The 19,476-nt window shown below is 31.4% G+C and overlaps 2 protein-coding genes and 1 long non-coding RNA gene across 8 annotated transcripts; 2 read left to right on the top strand and 1 right to left on the bottom strand.

Moving 5' to 3' along the window:
• The first annotated feature begins 148 nt into the window (after positions 1–148).
• On the top strand, positions 149–4,972 carry LOC105154335 (NF-X1-type zinc finger protein NFXL1). Of its 5 annotated transcripts, none has more exons than XM_011069801.2 (5): positions 149–386; positions 816–1,085; positions 1,425–1,537; positions 1,615–3,298; positions 3,639–4,972. In XM_011069801.2, the coding sequence occupies exons 2-5, from the start codon at positions 825–827 to the stop codon at positions 4,080–4,082; spliced, it is 2,502 nt and encodes an 833-aa protein (XP_011068103.1). In that variant the 5' UTR covers positions 149–386; positions 816–824; the 3' UTR covers positions 4,083–4,972. The 5 variants fall into 5 exon arrangements, with proteins under 5 accessions (XP_011068103.1, XP_011068101.1, XP_011068102.1 ...); XM_011069799.2 differs by having other exon boundaries at positions 149–392; XM_011069800.2 differs by having other exon boundaries at positions 149–576.
• Positions 4,973–5,875: 903 nt separating this feature from the next.
• On the bottom strand, positions 5,876–7,315 carry LOC147910428 (uncharacterized). Its single transcript, XR_015544248.1, has 2 exons — positions 7,179–7,315; positions 5,876–7,044 (listed from the first exon to the last, which is right to left on the bottom strand). It is a non-coding gene; the product is annotated as an uncharacterized LOC147910428 (long non-coding RNA).
• On the top strand, positions 7,038–18,079 carry Cul3 (cullin 3). 2 transcript variants are annotated; one of them, XM_011069803.2, is made up of 14 exons: positions 7,038–7,634; positions 12,198–12,581; positions 12,770–12,973; positions 13,047–13,226; positions 13,332–13,706; positions 13,792–13,962; positions 14,047–14,154; positions 14,996–15,173; positions 15,345–15,580; positions 15,683–15,852; positions 15,943–16,081; positions 16,235–16,362; positions 16,436–16,489; positions 17,808–18,079. In XM_011069803.2, exons 1-13 carry the CDS (start codon positions 7,575–7,577, stop codon positions 16,458–16,460), a joined length of 2,358 nt encoding a protein of 785 aa, XP_011068105.1. In that variant the 5' UTR covers positions 7,038–7,574; the 3' UTR covers positions 16,461–16,489; positions 17,808–18,079. The 2 variants fall into 2 exon arrangements, with proteins under 2 accessions (XP_011068105.1, XP_011068106.1); XM_011069804.2 differs by having other exon boundaries at positions 16,785–18,079.
• Positions 18,080–19,476: the final 1,397 nt, after the last annotated feature.

The following is a 19,476-nucleotide window of genomic DNA, read 5'->3' as shown; positions in this document are numbered from 1 at the left end:
ATAATATTTGCATATAGCTAATTGCAGAATTATGGAATCTCTAGAATTTTAAAATTGAATATAGTATTCAATAAATATTCAAATTATGAAAATTAATTTTCTAAAGAAATTAAAATCTTAATTATCTAAAGCTAAAATAAAATAAAATTCTGTTTAAATCAACAACCATGAAGTACGAATAGCTAGACGCGATGCACTCTATACGGAAACAGCTGGCTTCGAGTGTGAAGGCATTTCTGATGGCCCTGACGCCAAGTGTATATACGTATACGTGTGGTAAAACTGCATATACATGTTGTAAAGATATCTCGAAGATAGTTTGATAGCTGGTGATCAATTATGATTAACTGAAATCGACAAAAACAGAGAAAAACTGGTAATTGTAGGTCAAGGTCAATTTGCTCGTCATTTAATCAATCTCTGCTGTTGACAGAAATCGTAGCAACTTGCCGGTTAAATACTATCTATTCCAACGAAATGCCAGATGCTCGATGATAAAACATAATTTAAATTGTGATTTGAATCTAATATACAATTACATAATTTTTACAGTGCTTAAAAATCGTGTATCATTTTGTAAGATAAATGTTTTGGTATTCAGATAATTGCAATAGAAACAATACATGTTTTCAATATCGACTGCTTTGAATGAGATATATATGTTATATACATATATTAGAATTGTTTATTATAGTCTGTTTGTTTTTTTAAATAAAATAAATATTACAGTTTGGATTATTAGCATAACTTGTATAAATTGATAGATTATTTTTATAATTAGTTTTTCAATTTGTCATTAATTTATGAAATTTCAGAGTTTCAAGATGCAGAAATTTAAGAGGGCTCAAGCACAGAATAAACTGTCTATTGAAAGACATTTGGAAGCCAATGCATTGTTGAATTCGTCTAGTGAAGACGAGGAAACTAACGAAGAAGATGTCCAAAATGTAGTAGACAAAATATTGTCAGCATACCAAGGACAGAGCACAGATGCCGAAAAAGTGATATCGTACTTGGTGAATTCCTTTCAAACCAGTAGTGCTGTTTGTTTGATATGTATATCCACTGTCAAGAAAATAGATCCAGTATGTTTAAACAATACAATATATTATCTCAACATATTACTATCTTGCTAACATTTTAATTATATGTTAAATATGTTTTTAAATGTTATATGCAAGGCTAGACAGTCTTTTATAAGTAAAGATAAGTTTTCTTTAATTTAATATAAGTATTAATACCTAAATAGAAAAAGAAAATTTTTTAATTTTATTAATGCAATCAAAACTTTTATATATATATATATCATATTGACTGATTTTATTATTTTAAAGTTATGTTTAAAATATATATATATATGATTTTAATAGCATTAAACAAGACTGAGAGCAGTTTTATTATTACTTCTCTAATTTTCTATGCAGATATGGAACTGCGACAAGTGCTATGCATTTCTACACATGTCTTGCATCCTACACTGGATCAACGACAGTTTGAGCTGCAAACGGGCTAAAGGAATCACACCGATCTGGGCCTGGTATGTATTTGTCAAGACTTCCATGAAAAGCACAAAACCTCTATTTAATATACCAATAAAAATGCGTATTATTACAGCCCAAAATGCCGTATGGAATATGATCAGGATCAGATTCCAAGATCGTACAAATGCTTCTGTAAAAAGTCTGTAGATCCTCAGTATCAACCATGGATTATTCCACATTCTTGCGGCGAAGCCTGCGGCAAGCTTTTACAACCAGAGTGCGGTCACAAATGCGTGTTGCTTTGCCATCCTGGTCCATGTCCACCCTGCGCTAAGATGATATCTGTTAAATGTTATTGTGGCAAGTTACCGGCGCAACCGCGACGCTGTAATGCTAAAAACTGGAGCTGCGGAACTGTGTGCAATAAAAAATATGAATTTTGTTCACACACTTGTAATAATGTGTGTCATACTGGAGAATGTTCTCCTTGTGTAGAAACAGTAGTATTGAAATGCCGTTGTAAGAGTACCGAGAAAGTAGGAAAATGTTACGAGGGTATATGGATTTGCGAAAAACCTTGCAACAGGAAATTCTCTTGTAACGTACATAGCTGTGAAAGCACTTGTCATCTACCTGGCGATTGCGGCAACTGTCCCCTGGAAAAGAACAGATATTGTCCTTGTGGGAAAAAACGATACGAAATTTCTTGCAGGCGGCAGCAAGTGCCAACGTGTGGGGATACGTGCGGCAAGTTGTTGGACTGCGGATCGCACTTCTGCAACATGAGATGCCATACCGATCGCTGTGGTCAATGCTTGGAAGTCGTAACAAAAGCGTGTAGATGCGGTAGTTACACGAAAGAGATCGCCTGCGCGAAGGAGTTCCACTGCAACAAGAAATGCATGCAAATGCGCTTATGCGGTAGACATTTGTGCAACAAAAAATGCTGCGACTGCATATCGAAGAACACATCCAACCATTGTGAAAAAACGTGCGAGAATACGCTCAACTGCCGTAAGCACAAATGCGCTGCACCTTGTCACAGTGGTCCTTGCTATCCGTGTACCAGAACGGACACTATACAGTGTCGATGTGGCAGCAGCAAGATAACGGTACCATGTGGTACCAGGAAGAGAATCAAGCCACCACCATGCCACAAATCTTGCAAAATTCCACCTATTTGCCATCACAGCAAGAGAGAAACACACAAATGTCATCAAGGCCCATGTCCACCGTGTAAAAAGGTCTGTGGATTGACGCATAAGAGATGCGGTCACTCTTGCCCAGCCACTTGTCACACCAAAGTCTGGATGAAGATTAGAGTGAACGGAGTAAAGGCGCAGCCTATTGGACCCTGGGAAAAACCAAAAGATATTATGGAACTAAAGACTTTGCCATGTCCACCGTGCGAGATTTCCATGCCTATGACTTGTCTCGGTGGTCATGAGACGCGTCCTTGGCCGTGTCACATGTCGAAACCGAGTTCCTGCGGCAGACTTTGCGGCCAGCTATTACCATGCAAGAATCATACTTGCGATTTGATTTGTCACAAACTACAGACTTCTGACAACGAGTCCAACAATGGTATTCCGTGTATGGAATGCGAGAAGGAGTGTAGTTTCGCACGACCGTCTGGTTGTACGCACACGTGTCCGCAACCTTGTCACCCAGCGCCATGTAAACCATGTAAACAATTGGTGCGAGTCTCTTGTCATTGCGGTATTAGCACCCTTTATCGGCATTGCGTGAACTTGACGTCTGCAACGAGCAAGGAACGGGATGAATTACTCAAATGCGGGAATCAATGCCCAAAAAATGTAATTTATATTTATGTTCGGTAAACTATATTATCGCTTAAAAATATTTGTCCATTCCGATTTTTGTACGTATCTTATTTTGTACATAATCTAAATTCCATCTAATTTTATACTGTATCTTTTTTATGTATATAGAATGCAAAATTTTGAACCATTAAACATTATTAAGTATAACATCTAGAAAAGAAAAAAGATTGAAATTTATTTTTTTTAGTTAAGAAAACTAAAGAGGCAAATACTTTTGAATAGTAGTGTATAAATTCTTTTTTTAATATTCTTAAAATTCTTTACTTTTTATTTTTTGCTTTTAACTAAATACAGTGTTTTTTTTTTATTTCAGTATCGATGCGGCCACCGTTGTATCAATGATTGTCATCCAGGAGAATGCAAAGGCGGGGAAGGATGCAGCAAGAAAGTCAGATTATGGTGTAAGTGTAAACGAATCAAAAAGGATTTTCTTTGTTCACTTCTTCAAAAGGAGCAGATTACCGTAGCATGTGATAGCGTATGTGAATTACTGAAAAATGAGAGAAAAGAGGCTCAAGAGGCTATGATAGCGAAAAAACTGGAAGAGGAAGAGCTGCGCAATCGAGAGGAGATTGAAAAATTCGAGAAAAAGTTCAAGCCACGACGAAAGAGGAAGGACAAATACGAGAACTCGAAACAATCCAAAGAAAACGCGAGAAATAAGTATCACATTGCATGGATTTTAGCGATTATCGTAAGCATTATAGGGATAATAATAGTTTATATGACCGTTCCTGATATACCTAGATTGAGCTGATTTTACAAACTGATCTCAAATCTGTGACTATTTACGATAATCATTATTGATAACTAAAAGATTTGTGATGCATTGACTTATACGGATTTTATTAGCGAATTCGATTGGACGCACAAGTCCTATATACACTGATTTAATCTGAGTAAAAGTAAAATGCAAATATATTGCGAATTATGAAATATATATTTTACCTAATAACACAATAAAGTATATTGAGTATTTCACCGATTTAACCGGTTTCTATATTTATAATAAACACATATCTTTACGTCAATTTGAGTACGACTTATGTGCATCATTGTGCACTCAATGCTCAATCAAATTCGCTGTATGATAAGCGTGATTCCATTTATCTAATTTATATTACAAATATAAGTAGTCTTGCAATTGTAGCATTCCTTATATATAAATATACATATATTTGTAATCACTGATAAAAGCCTAGTAATCACTCAAAGGAATTTTCCGAGATTTGAAAAAAGCAATTATAGTGCTTTTACAATCTTATGATCTTATTACACATTAAAATAAAAGATGCTATATAAAGCTTAAAGTATTTTAATTAAAATTATTTTAACATAATTGTGTAAACTGTATCTTAAATGCTGATTTAATATGAAACGTATGACTTTTTAATTAATATTATCTATATAAATATATTCAATAATTATCGATAATTGTCAATTGTGAAAAAAAGTGCAATACATTGCATGGAATGAAGAATAGAATAAAAGTTAAATAGGATAATCAAAGTAGGAAGATTTTTGCATTCTGAGAACAGTTTAAATAATTAAAAAATTTGCATTTTTGTAAAAGGCTCATCATATTTGTGAAATATCCAAAAATTATTGAATAATACTCTGATAATAAAATAAAAAGATGGCAAAAAAGTAGGATGTATAATAAATATTCTTTATATTTCCCAAGATTCCTTCTTTCACAATTGTTCTTGATCTAAATTGTTTGATTAGAGAAATTTAAGATCTAAATGCACTCTACATTCCGTTTTTCTTTCTTTATATTTTTAAACAAGCAGGAGAATGTATTTAAAGGATGAACATATTTAAAAAAGGCAGTATAAATAACAAAAATGATGTAACTTCTACAAAAAAACGCAATTGAATTTATTCAAAACAAAACAAGATATACTTCAGGCTTTGTACTGTGTTCGAAAACACTATCCAAGTATCATTTTATTCTTGTTTAACATTCGGTGAATAAAATGAAATTCGAAAATGTTTTCAAAATAGTGTTTTTGTAGCCCTGGATGAAAAATAAGCTTCGTTTTTTGTATAAACAAATTTTCTGTATTTTTTCTCCTTCCAATTATTTTTCATGTGTTTCATTTTTAAAAAGTGCAACATACACGGCAATCAGAAACAGACAGAGAAAAAGAAGAGAAGAAATGGATGAATAAAATGCACATTCAACAAAGTTCATTTCTATTCCTCATAGATGTATGTTATAAATATCCCATTATCTACGATTGAAACTTTAAACGAGACAACTATCTCGCGATGCAACAAAATCAATTTGCTGAGTTCGTTCCGCTTTAAGAGTTAGAAATCAAAGTGAAAGTACCAGGAAGGATTTCTTTAGATATTTTTTACGAACATCATTTATTTAACAAAATAAACATAAATTTATATTTGATTCTAGACTTTTTGATTCAATTCTCTTTCACATTTGATCATGACTCGCACTTCCTTTTAACATTCTCCACTCGTTTTTATAGTACTGAGAATTGATTGAAACTGGGCTTGGGGACATTACTTAAAAATAACACGTTATCATTATTTTTTATAAAAACTAATTTAATTAAAATACAATAAAAGAATATTTATTTTACGATTTATTTTACGATTGTTAGAAATTTTTTCACTGAGATAGAATTATTCTTCTGAATCTAAAAGCATAATCCAATCAGCAACTTCCAACTATTGCAAAATAAATATTTTAGTGAATGCGAGCGCTTGTTATTGGTCTATTCTTTTCTTTTAGATCATCCAATTAGACCTTCAGATCTAGAAGAATACACTAACAGCAGCAAGTATTCATTTAACTGTTGAGTCTGTTAATCTGTAAATTAACACTGCAGAAATTGGCTGTGTTTAGCAGAGAAAACTAATCAACGCTTATTAGTAATTTTTTAATATGATTGGTTCTTGCCTTTAGCTCTTGGCTGGATCTAAATGTAGGAACCAATTACATTGGAAAAATCGAACCACTGTTGCAAAACTGCTTTTTCTGCTGAACGCAGCCTACGACGTCCAACTTTTTATCATTGAATTATCAATCATTATCAACGTCGATACCAGCCGATGGCCAAGCGGAAATAACACGCGAAATGCAGCAAAGTGCGCGGTCATGACGCTAGAGCGGCAGTCGATGTGTCCGTCGACGATCGCGAGGGCGATCCTACGAACGATACGCACGTAGTGCCCGTTGGGGGTCGTGATTTATGTGTCGCGGGTATCGTTCGTTACTTGCTAATAGTGACGGATATCCCCGTGCTGTCCCGTGCTGTTGACAGCGGCGGTGTTATTGACGCAACGACGAGAATCCGCACCACCGTCGTCGCGTCGGCGTTCTACCGTGCTCCACAATTATGTCACGAGGACGACCGCGTTCGCGACTACCTTATTAAAATCGGTGAGAGCGAATCGACGTTCTTTTCCTGCTACTGAACGAAATAAACGGGCGATCGGCCGCTACGGTTCGTTGACAGGAGCCACGACATTTCCCTCCGTGGAACTCGTTCGACTTCATCGTGTTCGCCTATTCATCCGTTTCTCCCACTATCTCTCTCGCTCTCACACTTTTTGTCTCCTTTCCCCCTCCCTCTCTCTCTCTCTCTCTCTCTCTCTCTCTTTCCCTCTCTCTTGTAGTCCGCTTGTCGTCGCTCTTCCCTTCAATCATCGAAAGCGCGTATCCTTTATTCCTCGTAGCCTCGACGTTTCACCTGCCAGTCAAGCCGAGAAGATAAGTGCTCGCCCACGGGATTAGGAAAGGGATTAGAAAAGTCGTTAAATGTGCTCGGTCGCGGAGCGGGAGAGAAAGAGGAAGGGACTTCTACCCGTCGTCGTCGATCCTCACCACGTTGTCTCCGTAAGCAGTGCTGTCCAGTGATCGCTGGTGATCGCGCGTGTCTTATATCGTACACGAAGCACGAAACAAGGCGTGCGATCGTCATCGGTTGTTCCAGGCTGTTCCAGATACGTAAATGATTTTCGCCCGTCGCGCTTAAGAGAATCGCAAGCCCGCAACAGCGGTGTGTGTGTGTGTGTGTGTGTGTGCGTGTGCGTGTGTTGTGTGTTTGTGTGTGTGTTCGTGCGTGTGGTGTGCGCGCGCGCGCGCGCGCTCTGCGCGTGTGTCCGTGTGCGTGTGCGTCGATGTGCACGCGGCGTCGCGCGCTCATCGAGGCAGCCTTCACGTCGGGACGGCATTTCTAAGGAGAGATACTTCTGACGCGCCCGAAACCGAAAACCCGACATGATGAAGAGCAGTGCTCTGATGAAGAAGGAGAGCAAGATGCGCATACGTGCTTTCCCGGTGAGTAATTACCGCGGATCGAGAAACGCCTGGTCATCCGCGCGGGGGAGGAGAGGGGAAGAGAAAGAGAACCCCTCCCTGCCCCCGACCCCCTCGTCTCGAATCCTGTGTGTTTGCCCGTTCCTCTTGTCCTTCCTCCCTTCTTCCCTTCCTCCCATCCCTTCTCTGTCTACCCTTAACGCGCCGTGCTGTTTTGCGTTACCCGTGTATGATCAACCTATTTATTTATTTACTTGTTTATTTTGCGCCCTTGTGTCGGTAACGACAACGCGAATGCATCCGGATGTGTATAAACATCATCCCATAACCTACCTGGGATATGGAGCGTCAACTGTAAATAATAGGTCTGTTCTGCGTTGCTTCAAATCTTCAAAAATGTTTATATTCAAATGCCCATTCTCACCAATGTAGATTAACTTCAATCTCGGTTCAACTTCGGTTACTCTTCGTTTTTTTTCTAATCTTTAGAACTAGAAAAAAACGAAGAGTAAGTTGAATCGAGATTAAAGTTAATTTATATTGGTGGAAACGAACATAAATCAGAAATGTAAAATCTTTGTTTTATTCCTACAATATACTGCACTAGAATCTTCTTTCTCACTTTCAAGTATCAAATGTATATCTATTTCACTTTAGGTTTTAAAAGTGTTTATAATTGCAAAATTCTTAGATATGATTGCTTTATACATTTGGATCCTCCAGTAAGGAACTAAGGGCAAAATTAATCATATTAAAGATTTTATAACAGTTGCAAAGCTGTTTTTTCTGTTGAACGCAGCCATTAGTTCAGCTACAGAAAACAGACCTATATAGTCGGGCGTTGAAGAGAGAAAATCAAAGATGCTGAATGCAAAAAGTGTAAGCAACGCAAACATATCTAATCCCGCATCTGTGAACAGTCTGGACGCTCCGGATTCGTATCCCAATTCGCGCTCGTGAGGATGGACTTGTTTGACTGTTGCAACAGTTCTATTCGCATATCTTTCTGTTCTGTTCAGCTGAAATTTTCTTGCACGATTAGTGTTCTTAGCCCCAGGAAAAATCAAACTTTTTCCATTGATTTTATTTTGCCAGAAAATTGAGAATTTGTACGGTTCATCTTTTGCTTTTCTCTACGTTGCATTGAAAACAAGGAGAAAAGAAGTGCCGTGTAAGGAGTTCTGCACAATAAAAAGAACAGGGAACAGAGAACAGAGAATAAGAATTTCAACCTATCAAAAATCATGTATTATGGAATACACAGTTTGTAAGCATAATACAATTTAAAGGCTGGTATTCATAGTCAGATCTTATATTCAAGACTGTCTTAAGTACAGTCTTAAGAAGTTATGAATCAATCAGAGGGTGGTATTAGCGTCTTAAAACATTGCTTAAGACAATCTTAAAATAAGAATGGATTATGAATGCCGTCCTAGGGGTGCTTTCCATTTGATGATACAAGTCGACACAAGCATCGTTCTATGCTTCTTGATATTCAGAGAGTGACAAAGATAAAACGACACTTGTATTGACTTGTGTCATCAAATGGAAAACACTCAAGAGCCTATGATCTAAATGCTTTTTACACTTTAATGAGCGTTCTACAATAAGTCATTAGTCATAAATCAGAAGTCAGAAGCTAAAAATTGACAACTATAATTAGTCAATTTTTAGCTTCTAACTTCTGATTTATGATTTATTGTAGGCTTATTGTATTAATAACTTATGTAGAAGGACCATTATACTTCAAATATCTGAGAATCTTAGAGATTGCGAAAAGAACAAAGAATAGAGAATAAGAATTTCAACCTATCAGAAATCATGTATTGTGGAATACACAATTCTGATAGGTTGAAATTCTTGTTCTTTGTTCCCTGTTCCCTATTCCTTTCATTGTGCGCAACCCGTTAATTGATATGCATAACTAAAAAATAAGATTAGAGTGATATGTAATCTAATGTCCGTTTCCACCAATCTAGTTATTCATTATTTAAAAAACGAAATATTTCTAGTATTATGATTTGAACAAACACTAAAATATGACATTTAAGAATTTAGCATGGTTGTGCAGCTGCACTTTATCACAACTGTCTTTTATACTACTATATATAGTATAACTATTAATTATCTAATCTTTAGAACTAGAAAAAGATGAAGAGTAAGTTGAATCGATATAAAGTTAATCTATATTGGTGTAAATGTATAATACTTGTTTCTAGATTTCTATCAACGTAATTTAATCTTAATCTTTAACTATCTCATCTTTTCTTACTTCTAGAAAAAGATGAGTAAATTGAAATTAAAGATAATCTGTATTGATAGAAACGATATTAGATCCAATTTCACAAATGTAAGATTAATTTTAAGAGTTTCGAGGAATTAGAAAAATAATAGTAATTCTTAATAAATAATAATTCTTAGAATTAGAAAAAGATAAATAGTAAATTAAAAAGAGATTAAAGTTAATCCACAAGTGTAAGAGTATTACATCATAGAAATAATCTTATATTTGTACGATTTAACTTACTATTTATCTTTCTCTAATTCTAAGAATTACTATTTATCTTTTTCTAAGAATTTGGAAAAGATAAATAGTAAATTAAAAAGAGATTAAAGTTAATGCTGCATTTATGGAGCTGAGTCTAGGAGACTCGGATATTGTTGGAGTCAGTCATCTTTGTTTAAGTGAAATAAGACATTTGCAGTTATTTAAAAATAAAATTAAAAATAAATATTGTTTATTTAATGATTTATGTGACTATAGAGATTTGGTTTTTATTGCTGAACTCGAACTTTCTTGCTTTCTGCTATCAAGCATACCTGTTCTACTGTAAGTAAAAAAGAATATATATGTACATCTTAGTTCAACTATCAAAAGGCTTGTTCTTTTTAAATCTTTCTTTCCTCTCCAAGTTAAAGAAAAAAAAAGATGAATCAAGGAAGAAAAAAGATAGATCTATTAGCAGTTTTTAGATCTGTTCTTTGTTGCTGCACTTGACTACATTAAAACTCTGCCTAACTTTAAATATCTGTTTCATTTTTAATAAAAATGTACCAGTTCAGCTATAAAAAATAGATTTAATAATTAATTTTTCAACTAAATATTAGTTGAATTAAATGTATAAATTTCAGAACAGATAATATAGAATTAATAATTCCAAGTTTGTCAAACTAGTATCCTTAATTTAGATCTATATATAAAAAAACTGTATATAATGATATGTGTATGTCATTAAATTAAATTTTACATATAATTATATTTTTCTTATATTAAAAATGTTTTCTTTTACTCTTTGTAATTATGTATCATATATTTCTCTTCTGTTCTAATATGTAACATATTGGCACCAATTAGCAAACGTAATATTTTAATTAAATAAATATGTTGATCATTAAAAATATGCACATATATTTTAAGTATTGTCGAGCATCAAGAAAGAAATTGATAATTAATAGTTACACTATTACAGTGTAAGACAATTGTGATAAAGTGCAGCATAACCATGCTAAATTCTTAAATGTCATACTTTACTGTTTTTCAAATTTATAATGCTAGAAGTATCTTGTTTTTTAGTAACAAATAACGTGATAAGGTAAAATGACATAACCAGTAATTTATGAAGAAATTAGCATGATGTTACCAAGAATCTGTAATTCTGTACTTTTGTACATTTGTACAAACATTTTGCTTGTATTATTTTTGTATAATAGGTTATATATAGAAATATGTCAAAATATATTTCTCAACTTGCTTTTTAAGTTTTCGTAAAGCAGACCATAAGAGTTAAATTAATCTTTGAAATATTTAATTTTATATTCTACCAAACAATTAAAAGCTTCTCTCTGATAAATGAATGATGATTTTATAATAAATATGATAAATATTGATCTAATTAAAAAAAATTGGTCTTGCTTTAGATTTAATAGCAGGTTTGTAAATATATATATATATTCTCTATATAAACATGCATTGTTTAATGATTGGTAATGATAAAACTATATATATTTGATATATTATATAACCTAAATATTTGTTGATAAATATCATATGAAATGGTGAAAAAGGAATCAAATAATCTTTTTTTTCTTAAAGTCTTTCTTATTTGTAAATATTTTTATCAAGGTTATGATAAAGCAAAATATACAAGCAAAATCTGTACATAAAAAAAGTTAAAAAAACATGGATTATCAAAATGAAGACTGTGATCTACAGCAAAGCAGCAGAGTGGTTGAGACAATTCCTGCGTCGGGATTGATATATAAGAGCAATCTTCTTATAATTCGTAATACTCTTGTGAGAGTTATTATCTGTTATATTTTTATTATTCTTATATTTTTATTATTCTATATTATTCTAATAAACATAAGTTAATATTTTTTAATACACAATTATATTTTTCTATTACGTAATATATTTTATATTTACAACATAATATTAAAAATACATAATATTAAAAATTAAGTAAGAGAGAGCATTTATGATTTCTTTTTAAACAGAAACGAATAGAAATGTTGAATTAGTCTTATCTAGTTAGCAATAGAATTTAATCAATTAATCACAAACACTATTATATATTTTCACAGACAACTATGGATGAGAAGTATGTAGAAAGTATCTGGGCCTTATTGAAGAGCGCTATCCAAGAGATACAGAAGAAAAATAACTCTGGCCTCAGTTTTGAAGAACTTTATCGCAATGCTTATACAATGGTTCTTCATAAATATGGTGAACGATTGTATACAGGACTGAAAGAAGTCGTAACGCAACATCTCGAAAACAAAGTACGAGAAGATGTTCTTCGTTCCTTACATAACAACTTCCTACAAACTTTAAATCTAGCGTGGAACGATCACCAAACGTCAATGGTGATGATCAGAGACATTTTGATGTACATGGACAGAGTCTATGTTCAACAGAATGATGTAGACAATGTGTATAATCTTGGATTAATTATTTTTCGAGATCAGGTAATTTTCTAATTTGTATTATCTATTTAATATTCTATTGTAATAAAGTCTTTTATATGATAATTGATTTTGCAACATTAAATTGTTATAACTGTTGATTTATATATATATATATATATATATATATATATATATAATGAGTGATTGTTAAATATATTTAATGTTAACAAGTGTTTTGTTAATTTTAGGTGGTCAGATATGGATGTGTTAGAGATCATTTACGGGAAACATTATTAGGTATGGTTGCAAGGGAAAGAAGAGGAGAAGTAGTAGATCGTAGCGCTATAAAAAATGCCTGCCAAATGTTAATGTTACTTGGAATTAATAATCGCCAAGTTTATGAGGAAGATTTTGAAAGGCCTTTTTTACAACAGAGTGCTGAATTTTATAGAGTGAGTCTAGTAAAAAGTGTATTTGATATACTTGCACGCACTCATATGTAACTTCCAAGATTATTTTTTTCAGATGGAATCTCAAAAATTTCTGGCGGAAAATAGTGCATCGGTATACATAAAAAAAGTTGAAGCTAGAATCTGTGAAGAATCTGAAAGAGCAAAACATTATTTAGATGAATCCACTGAATCACGGATAGTAGAAGTTGTAGAAGAAGAGTTAATCAAAATACACATGAAAACCATTGTTGAGGTGCATTAATTTTTTTTATTTATGATCCACATTATATTAATTGTTGATATAGTTGAGTTTAAATTGTATCTTATAGTGATCTTAATATTTTTCTATGCTTGATAGATGGAAAACAGTGGTGTAGTGCATATGCTCAAAAATCAGAAAACAGAAGATCTTGGTTGTATGTATAAACTATTTTCGAGAGTGTCGGATGGATTGCGCACTGTATGCGACTGCGTATCTCAATTCCTTAGAGAACAGGGCCGTGCGTTAGTGCAAGAAGAGCATGAATCAACCACAAATGCCGTTCTTTACGTCCAAAATCTGTTAGATCTAAAGGATCGTTTCGATCATTTTCTACATTATTCTTTCAATAATGACAAGAATTACAAACAGACGATAGCATCGGACTTTGAATATTTCCTTAATTTAAATCCTAAAAGTCCCGAATATCTCTCATTATTTATCGACGATAAATTGAAGAAAGGTGTTAAAGGAGTTAGTGTTGTGTATATAATTGCAATATATTTTATGATTTTTGATATAAATATATTTGGTTCGACATAAATATATTTGGTTTTAGATGACAGAGCAAGAGATTGAAGGAATTCTAGATAAAACTATGGTTTTATTCCGTTTCTTACAAGAAAAGGATGTATTTGAACGGTACTATAAACAACATTTAGCCAAACGGTTATTGTTGAATAAATCTGTTTCAGATGATAGTGAAAAGAATATGATATCCAAACTTAAGGTAAGAATTAGAATTTTATTCACTTGAATCGAGGTCGTTCATTTTTATATTAATAGAGATTAATAATATGTAATATTTTTTTAGACTGAATGTGGATGTCAGTTCACATCAAAGTTGGAAGGTATGTTTAAGGATATAACAGTCAGCAACACTATCATGGATGAATTTAAAGATCATGTCCTTCAATCTGGCGTAAGTATCTTAAAATAATATAATAGTGTATAGACTTGATGAGAGAGAATATAATAAAAGGTTTTATTATGAGAAAATATGTTTTAAATATTTCTACGATTTTAATATTAAAATTTTGTATAAATATTTATTTTAATATTTCTCTCTCCTATATAAGTTATAAATTAGAGTATATAATCAACTTATAGAGACAAGATTTAGGGTTGACATAGATCGGGAAAACCGGGAAAAATCAAGGAAATTTAAATTGGTCATGGAAAACGAGAAAAGTCAGGGGAAAATATAAAAAGTTTGGAATTTTAAAATTTGCTCATGGTTCCCTTAAATTGTTTCTATTCCAAATAATTGTTATAATTTTTTAAATATTATATCTAACGTTTATAGTCAAATATAACGTTTAAAATTTGCGCACTTTAAACGATTTTAATAAAATAATTAAAATATATATTTTATTTAGTATTTTTATGTGATCTTCCTTTTTCGTCATAACTGCATTTTTTCCAATACTAATTAATTTTCTGTTGGCTTGAATTTACATTCAAAATTTTATTACACTATTAAGCTTTTTTTGCATTATTTTTAATAATAGATTAGCTTTTCGACAACCCTCGATTTTAAATGTTAAAATTTACATATTTTATATTAGTCATGGAAATTCAATTTTCATCTGGAAAACTTGGAAAAGTCAGGGAATTTTAAAATTCATTTTTGTGGCAACCCTGAAAATTGTTAATACATAATATTTTGATTACATTTAATTTGATTACTATTTTGTAGAATATTTTGTTAAAAAATTAATATTTATATGTATAGCATTAATTATTCTGTATGTTTCATAAAGACAAATCTGCATGGTGTGGATATAAGTGTCCGAGTACTCACAACTGGATTTTGGCCAACACAGTCAGCCACTCCAAAATGCAGTATGCCCACTTCTCCGCGTGATGCCTTTGATGCCTTCCGGCGCTTCTACCTGGCTAAACATAGTGGTCGACAGTTAACATTACAACCACAATTAGGTCAGTAGTTTATTATCTTTGTATATCTATTTTTATCAATATCTATTTTTATTCAAATATCTAGTAATATAATGTTATAAATAACAACTTACAAAAAAAAGAGTAATTATATATTATAAAGAGAACTTACAAAAAGAAGATTAATATTATAAATAACAAAAATTTGTACAGGTTCTGCTGATCTAAATGCTGTATTCTATGGACCACGAAGAGAAGAGAGTAATTGTGGAGGCTTAGATACGCCATCGTCTTCAAGTTCTATTGGAAATGGTAGTAACGCAAGCAGTAGTTTAATGAGCCAACGAAGCAGCCTCTGTAATACACCACGAAAGCACATAATACAAGTTTCCACTTACCAAATGTGCGTGCTAATGTTGTTCAATAAGAGAGAAAGATTAACGTATGAGGTTAGTTTAAATTATTTAATTAATTAATTACAAATACGTTATTATATTAAGAATTAAAATGTTTATAATTTTTATATATACATATGTATAAATATTGTGTAGGAAATTCAAGGTGAAACCGATATTCCAGAGAGGGACTTGGTTAGAGCATTACAATCTCTTGCCATGGGTAAAGCTACACAAAGAATTTTACTTAAATACCCTCGTACCAAGGAAATCGAATCTACGAATTGTTTCTGTGTAAACGATAGTTTTACCAGCAAATTACATAGGTATTATATTTCTATGTTATAAATAATGAACATATATTAATAATCATATAGTAATCATCTTTTACTGAATATTTATATTTCTTTATTAAGAGTAAAGATCCAGACCGTAGCAGCGAAGGGAGAATCTGAACCCGAGAGAAGAGAAACGCGTAATAAAGTCGATGAAGATCGGAAACATGAGATCGAAGCAGCTATCGTACGAATTATGAAAGCCCGAAAGCGTATGGCTGTACGTAATTAAAATTTTTTTATAAATATAAATTTATCTCTTTCTTTATCAAACATGATTAATTTATTTTTTGCAAATGTAAAAAATACATTTTTATTTGAGATAAATTGCAATACACGTAGAATATAATATTAATTAATTTTCTCTTATTAGCACAATATACTGGTAACAGAAGTAACAGAACAATTAAGAGGTCGATTTTTGCCTTCACCTGTAATAATTAAAAAACGTATCGAAGGCTTAATCGAACGAGAATACTTGGCTCGTACACCGGAAGATCGGTATGTAAAGCATGATATATATTGTTACTAATACTTATAAAAATACAAACTAATGATACTCTGTAATTTACAGAAAGATGTATACATATGTTGCTTAATGCTGAATATATTGGATGTGTACAAACATGTAAGTAATTTGTAATAATATATATCTTCTTAGAGTACACATTAATGATTCTTCATATTTTATTCACCGAATCATTATTACACCATCATCATTTGCAATATCATTATTGTTATCTTCTCGTTGCTATTCTCATTTTTTGGTTGTGAATTATATCCAAGGGATATTCCATGTCAACAAGAAAATTATATATTTATAGAATTAAATATGAATATTTTTTCTTGCTAAATATTGAATATTCTGATAATTAGTAACATTTATTTAGTTTCAAATTTATGATGTATAATGTTTTTTACAGGAATATATAATTGGGAAAATTATAAAAAAAAATATAGATTACATCGACCGATAATTTACAGATACATATTGTTAAAGAAAAAAAAATAAAAGATAGGTCATTTATTGGATGCTGAAACTGTAAGACGTGTGTTTATATCTATTATTAAATATTTGATTTGAATTAGACATCTTACGCTTGTTATCATGGAACATCCCTGTGATTGAAATAAATGGCAAGATATTCTTTTGATAATTGACTAGTTTGGTGGAAAAGGTCGGTGTCAAAGGAATGATGCACTTAGATTTAAACCAGGGAGAAATTGATTTTTTAATAACGGCGTTGTGTCTGCTCTTCAACTTTTTACATTTTAGTTACATGCGCATTTGTTTGACTTACGCTTGTATTACAATAGATATGTAATACATGTGAGTATTCATTATAATAAATATGTATTCCAAATCAGATAGATTTTAGTTAACGTGCGTTTTCTCATAATGCGAGATACAATTAAGTTACTGAGGATGATTCGCATTGATAATATTGCAGTTAGGAATTTTTCTACAATTGTAAGACTGTGATTGTCTATGATAACATAAATACTATCTAAATATATCGTGAATTTAGGAAGAAAAATGGTACATTTACATATATAGTTTTATTTACGTTGATGTCTATCAATTATATATGTAAATAAGTAATGTGAATGTATTATTAAGAATATACTTGTCTCATTTCCAACAATTCAATATTATTTTTGAAATCTGCACTCCACACCCCTGAATATAAATTAAGTTTACTTTCTTATATAAAATGAATCATACGTAAGCGTTAACATTTATCTACCAAGTGCATTTTGTAATATAAGTTAATATATGCTTTATATTTATCTAAATGTAATTTGAATTTATATAATAAGAAACATTATACACTTTTCAATGCTGATTTAACAGCTTCTGCCTCTTCCACCTAGCTTCTCAATTATTTCATTGCAATTTCATTCAATACTGATCATTTTGATACAATAAGAAATATTTATTATAGTATGCCAAAAGTGGGATCTACAAATCTAGAGATGCAGAATTTGTTAACGGTATATTGTGCGCATGAGATTAAATAAAGACGAAGATCTTAATAAACTGCTAAAGTTCAATTTAAACTTGTATTGCACAGTTTCATATTGTAGTGAAGAAAGGCGAATGATTAGTGTCGCAATTTTATTTGTATTCTCTTTTTATTTATTAATGGAGTTTTAATATTTAAATGAAAGTTCTACCCTTTCTTACACAAAACTTAATAAAATTGAAATTCTATAACAGCACTTATTATTTCTGAAACATTCACCCCAATGCATTAATTTTCTATATAAAATTTAATACGCTAGATATATATAGATACAAAATATTTATTTTTCCCCTCAAAAATTATTCTCGTTAAGTTTTATATACATATCACAGTCAAAGTATTAAACTTTAGTAAATGTACATACTTGCTAGTCAAAATGTATACATTTACTGAATTAACACTTTGACTGTGACATTATATATACATATATATGTATATATCTATACACACACACACACACACACACACACACACACATATATTTTTCACACACATACACATATAATGTATAAAGCCTGTTCTACAATGTGCTTTTTGCTTCCTGTTTCTTGCTTTCTGCTATTTTTTATATCTTATCTTTTGCCTCTTATCCTGTTTTTCGTTTTCTATCACTCGAGATGAAAGTTCACGAACTTTGAAAGAAATGAAAAATATATAGCAGAAAATTCTCGATAAAACGGTCGCAAAGAGGAAAAAAAGCAAGATGTAAAAAGCAAAAAACAGGAAACAAAGAACACATTGCAGAATAGGCTTAATATTCGTAATACTAATATAAAAATAAATGCTAATGTTATTCATACAATTTAATAATAGAACTGTAAGATTATCATTAGAGAATATAATTCACATATATGCATAGTAGCTGTATAAATTTTTCACATAAGTAATAATATCCAATATAATGAATAGTATTCAATTAATATTTTTACAATGAGATACATTAACGATCATAATGATTAATGTTATCTATATGTTTTATTGTCAAGAAATTTGAATATAATACGGGACAAAAATTACAAAAACAATAAAAACACGATTTTATCATCTTCATAATTGCAATAACAAAATAATTTGTTATTAAACATATATATATATATACGTTCACAATGTTAAAGATCTTTAACAAAAAAATTTCTTGTAAAACATTTTCAATCTTTAGCATTTTACAAACAATTGTTTATCTATATGTGCTGTTAAAAATAAATATGAAAATAAAATTTCACTAACATTTTATATACTTTACAAAATGTTATAAATTATTGCATAAATGTGAATCGCGGATTGAAATCTAAATAATGAATATCATTTCGCATAATCACACAGAAATTCTCATAGAAATACATTAAATGGGAGAAATAATTCATAGCACGTTTATATCAAAATATGTAACTTATTTTATACTCTTGAAATATTATATTTCTTAATTCTATACAAGTATTCAGTAAACACAGCACACATAGTACAAAGAAGACATTTCTAGCAATTGGAGCTTTTGTCAATTTCATATTATATATTATGTTATATATATTATATTACATATACTTAAAATATAGAAGTTATAAACTTCTTTATCCATTCAAACTACCAG

The sequence above is a fragment of the Acromyrmex echinatior genome, chromosome 2 (assembly GCF_024713525.1).
Source record: "Acromyrmex echinatior isolate Ae372 chromosome 2, ASM2471352v2, whole genome shotgun sequence".
Classification (NCBI taxonomy): domain Eukaryota; kingdom Metazoa; phylum Arthropoda; class Insecta; order Hymenoptera; family Formicidae; genus Acromyrmex; species Acromyrmex echinatior.
The sequence above is the reverse complement of the archived record's forward strand: the minus strand, read 5'-3'. Positions and strand labels throughout refer to the sequence as shown.

Bases quoted from the DNA above. Each gene is read 5' to 3' on its own strand.
- LOC105154335 (XM_011069801.2), top strand. From the start codon at position 825: ATGCAGAAATTTAAGAGGGCTCAAGCACAGAATAAACTGTCTATTGAA. The intron at 1,086-1,424 runs GTATGTTTAAAC...TTTTCTATGCAG, and splicing joins CTGTCAAGAAAATAGATCCA to ATATGGAACTGCGACAAGTG. The intron at 3,299-3,638 runs GTAATTTATATT...TTTTTATTTCAG, and splicing joins GGAATCAATGCCCAAAAAAT to TATCGATGCGGCCACCGTTG.
- Cul3 (XM_011069803.2), top strand. From the start codon at position 7,575: ATGATGAAGAGCAGTGCTCTGATGAAGAAGGAGAGCAAGATGCGCATA. The intron at 13,963-14,046 runs GTAAGAATTAGA...ATATTTTTTTAG, and splicing joins ATATGATATCCAAACTTAAG to ACTGAATGTGGATGTCAGTT. The intron at 14,155-14,995 runs GTAAGTATCTTA...TGTTTCATAAAG, and splicing joins ATCATGTCCTTCAATCTGGC to ACAAATCTGCATGGTGTGGA.